At 35.8% G+C, this 3,692-nt stretch overlaps 1 protein-coding gene across 1 annotated transcript; it reads left to right on the forward strand.

Annotated features, from left to right (window-relative positions):
• Positions 1–670: 670 nt before the first annotated feature.
• Positions 671–3,269, forward strand: TRIADDRAFT_962 (uncharacterized protein; the record flags this gene model as incomplete). The annotated part of the gene is made up of 6 exons (XM_002118443.1): positions 671–884; positions 986–1,157; positions 1,445–1,649; positions 1,761–2,141; positions 2,184–2,451; positions 3,052–3,269. Coding segments are annotated over 6 exons (1,458 nt in total), but the record flags the coding sequence as incomplete, so codon positions are not given.
• Positions 3,270–3,692: the final 423 nt, after the last annotated feature.

Genomic DNA, 3,692 nt, shown 5'->3' on the forward strand with positions numbered 1-3,692 from the left:
TGTGGCATTTAATGGGCCCGAGGAAATTAAAGGTACCACAGCAGGATTACTATATACTTGGAAAAACAATATGAAAGATGATTTTGAGCGACCAGATGGAAGCTATATAGATATTAATTCCACGGAATCTTAGATATATATTATAATTTTGGTCAGTTATGGATGATCAATGCAACTGATTCTCTATTTACTTATCCTAAAGGCCAAATAAGTGGCTAGCGATTTCCACTAATACAAGTTTTATGCCGATACTTAGTGATAACATCCGACAACTTTTTTGGCAATAACTCTGTAACGGTTTTAGGTAAGTCTTTATTTAAGAGCCTGTCCTACTCCTTGCTCATACATGTACATCTGTCGCAGCTGGTCTCTTATCCAGTGATTATATATGTTGTATATCAAACGTTATCATAATGACTATTTATCCCTAATACTTTAATACAGTATTCATATTTAAAGCGTACCAAGTCATAAGCAACACATCTAATACTATGAACCATACGAATGTACATACAATGACGTATACTGTCACATCTCCTTCTCCTTCTTTATCGTAGTACTAGTTTATATAGTGCAATCATCAAGCTATGTTAAGCTAATGGAACAACTAGCTCGAAAATTAATGAATGCTTAACAGATACCAATATGTATGTATTCAATCAATTCTTACTGCTTTAATAGGAATGGGTCATATACATGTACCTGTATGCCAGGCTATGCTGGAGATGGATATAGATGCCAAGATATCAATGAATGTATTACTAGTAACTCATGTAGTGATAATGCGGATTGTATGAATACTGATGGTTCACATATTTGTATATGCAAGCAAAGCTTTCATGGCAATGGAACAACATTCAATGATGTTAATGAATGCCTTTACGGTAACCATTCATGCTTAGTTGTTTCTGATTGCTTAAACAAGAACGGGTCTGACACCTGCAACTGCTATCCAGGCTATACTAGAAATGGCTTTGTATATCAGGATATATCGATGAGTGTACCTTCAGTAACCAATGTGACTCCAATGCCGACTGTACCAACAATGTAGGATCTTATAATTGCCGACATAAAAATGGATATATTGGCAGCTGTAGATCATGCTCAGATATAAATAAATGTGCTACTAGTATTCATTCATGTTCTATAAATGCTTCGTGTGGTACTATTAACGGATCTTATACATATACTCGTATATGCAATACTGGCTATATAGGGAACAAATTTACTAGTAAAGATGTAGATGAGTGTACCACAAATGATTATAATCAATGTGATCTCAATGTCAACTGTACTAATAATATTGGTTCTTATATTTGCTATTACAGACATGGTTATACCGGTAATGGTAGATCGTACGTAGATATCAATGAATGTATTGTGGGGTAATCACATTTCTTGCGCAAAAGCCACCTGTAATAAGTCACCTGTCTAATAATTGTAGCCAAATTTGTAATAACACCGTCGGAAGTTATACATGTTCATGTATTCAAGGTTACGAGTTAAGTAGTGATAAACTTACTTGCGTGGATATAAATGAATGCCAACGATTTAGACCATGTGACCAAGTTTGTATTAATACAGAAGGATCGTTTACATGTGAATGTGAACAAGGTTTTGAACTAAATAATAACAACCTAACATGTAGCGTTAGCGATCCATGTGATTTTGGACATAATTGTTCGCAAATTTGCGCCTATATAAAGGGGTCTGAAATATGTTCATGTATGAAAGGTTACGCGCTAACATATGGAAGCCAGACTGAGTGTGAAGATGTCGATGAATGCAGCCTCAATCCTAGTCCATGTAATCAACTATGTACAAACAGCGATGGTAGCTATACATGTAGTTGTATGAACGGCTATCGATTTGGTTCAGATGGTTGGACATGTTACGATATTAATGAATGTTTAGAAAATAATCCCTGTAGTCAAAATGCAAACTGTACCAACGCACCTGGTTTATATTCTTGTCAATGCAAAATTGGTTATACTGGCAATGGTAAAATTTGTAGCGATATCGATGAATGTTTAACAGGTTCAAATATGTGTTCTTCTAACGCTAGTTGTATGAACAACAATGGATCATACTCTTGTATGTGCAAGCCAGGCTTTATAGGGAATGGATATACATGTCAGGATGTCAATGAATGTTCAACAATGTTTAATTGCAATACTAATGAGATAAACAATTGTACATCTGGATTACGCCGGTGCTCAGTTAATGCGGCTTGTAGTAACAGCATTGGATCGTATACATGTGGTTGTAATAGTGGCTATTCAGGAGATGGATTTACTTGTCAGGATATCGATGAATGCAATGCTACTAGTCTCAATATGTGCGTTAATAATTTTCAGTGTATTAACACTAATGGATCATATCAATGCAAGTGTAACGCTGGTTATTTTGGAAATGCACGAATTAATTGCAGTGACGTCGATGAATGCTCAAGTAACCAATATAATTGTCATAGTAATGCTCATTGTACTAATACTCCAGGATCATTTACGTGCCACTGTAAACCAGGTTATTATGGCAACGGTGTTACTTGCGCTGCTGTCGTTACCTGTGACGGAAATAATAACTGCACTAATAGAGCAACCTGTATGATATTTGAGAATAAGTATTATTGCAGCTGCAAACTTGGATACTATTCTAACAATACATTACCGCAAATTTAACTTCAAAGCGATTCTCACTGTCAACAAGGCAAGGTCTTTTTTGGAAGTCTTAAAATTGGTGGTACATTCACATCAGACTTGAACAATTCAAATTCTGCTATATTTCAAACACTTAAGCAGCAGATTACTTCAGTATTAACTTTAGCCCTTGAATCTTCTTCGGTAACCAAAGATGGTTTCGAACGAGTAGAGGTTACAGGATTCAAAGCTGGTAGTATCATTGCTGAATATTATCCGATATTTAAGCAAAATTCTAATATTAATCCAAACCAAATTGCTAGTATCATATCTACTGGCTCAGTTACTATCCAAGGACAACCGATACAAAATGTCACAGTTACCGACTTCAATGAATGTGCATGGTCAACAGACAACATCTGTAATAGTAATCAAAACTGTATTAATTTACCGGGTACTTACAATTGCCAATGTAAAGTTGGTTTCACTGGATCTAGCTGTGTCGATATCAATGAATGTCTGGCAGCAGAATCATGTGGAATTAACGCTGTATGTCGAAACACTTTAGGTTCATATACATGTACATGTTTGATTGGCTATCAAGGCAATCCATACTCCAATCCCGGTTGTAGCATTGAATGCAATGATGATTTCTGTCTAAATGGAGGAAAATGTATTTACCAAAATAATACACGCACATGTAATTGTACTGACGCTTATACTGGCATTAGATGTAGCAATTTAAAAGCAACAGGACTTTCGATTGGGGCAGTGGCTGGAATTTCGGTGGGAACAGTAAGTGCAGTATTTTTAATCGCTATAGCTGGCCTTGTATACTATCTACGAAGTCCATACTATAATAGACGAACTTCAGTAGCACATGGTGTCGTTAAAGACCACACCGAACATCAATCATTAGCGGATTCTTCAAGCGATAAAGTTGAATTAAAGGATCATTCACCTAAGATTGCATTTATTAAATCTATAGCACAGGATCAAAACAGAAATAATCAAACATCAAGCTCACCAACTGTTAGAGTGCAAATAGAAGTT

The sequence above is a fragment of the Trichoplax adhaerens genome, genomic scaffold, assembly GCF_000150275.1.
Source record: "Trichoplax adhaerens TRIADscaffold_93 genomic scaffold, whole genome shotgun sequence".
NCBI classification, from domain to species: Eukaryota; Metazoa; Placozoa; class Uniplacotomia; order Trichoplacea; family Trichoplacidae; genus Trichoplax; species Trichoplax adhaerens.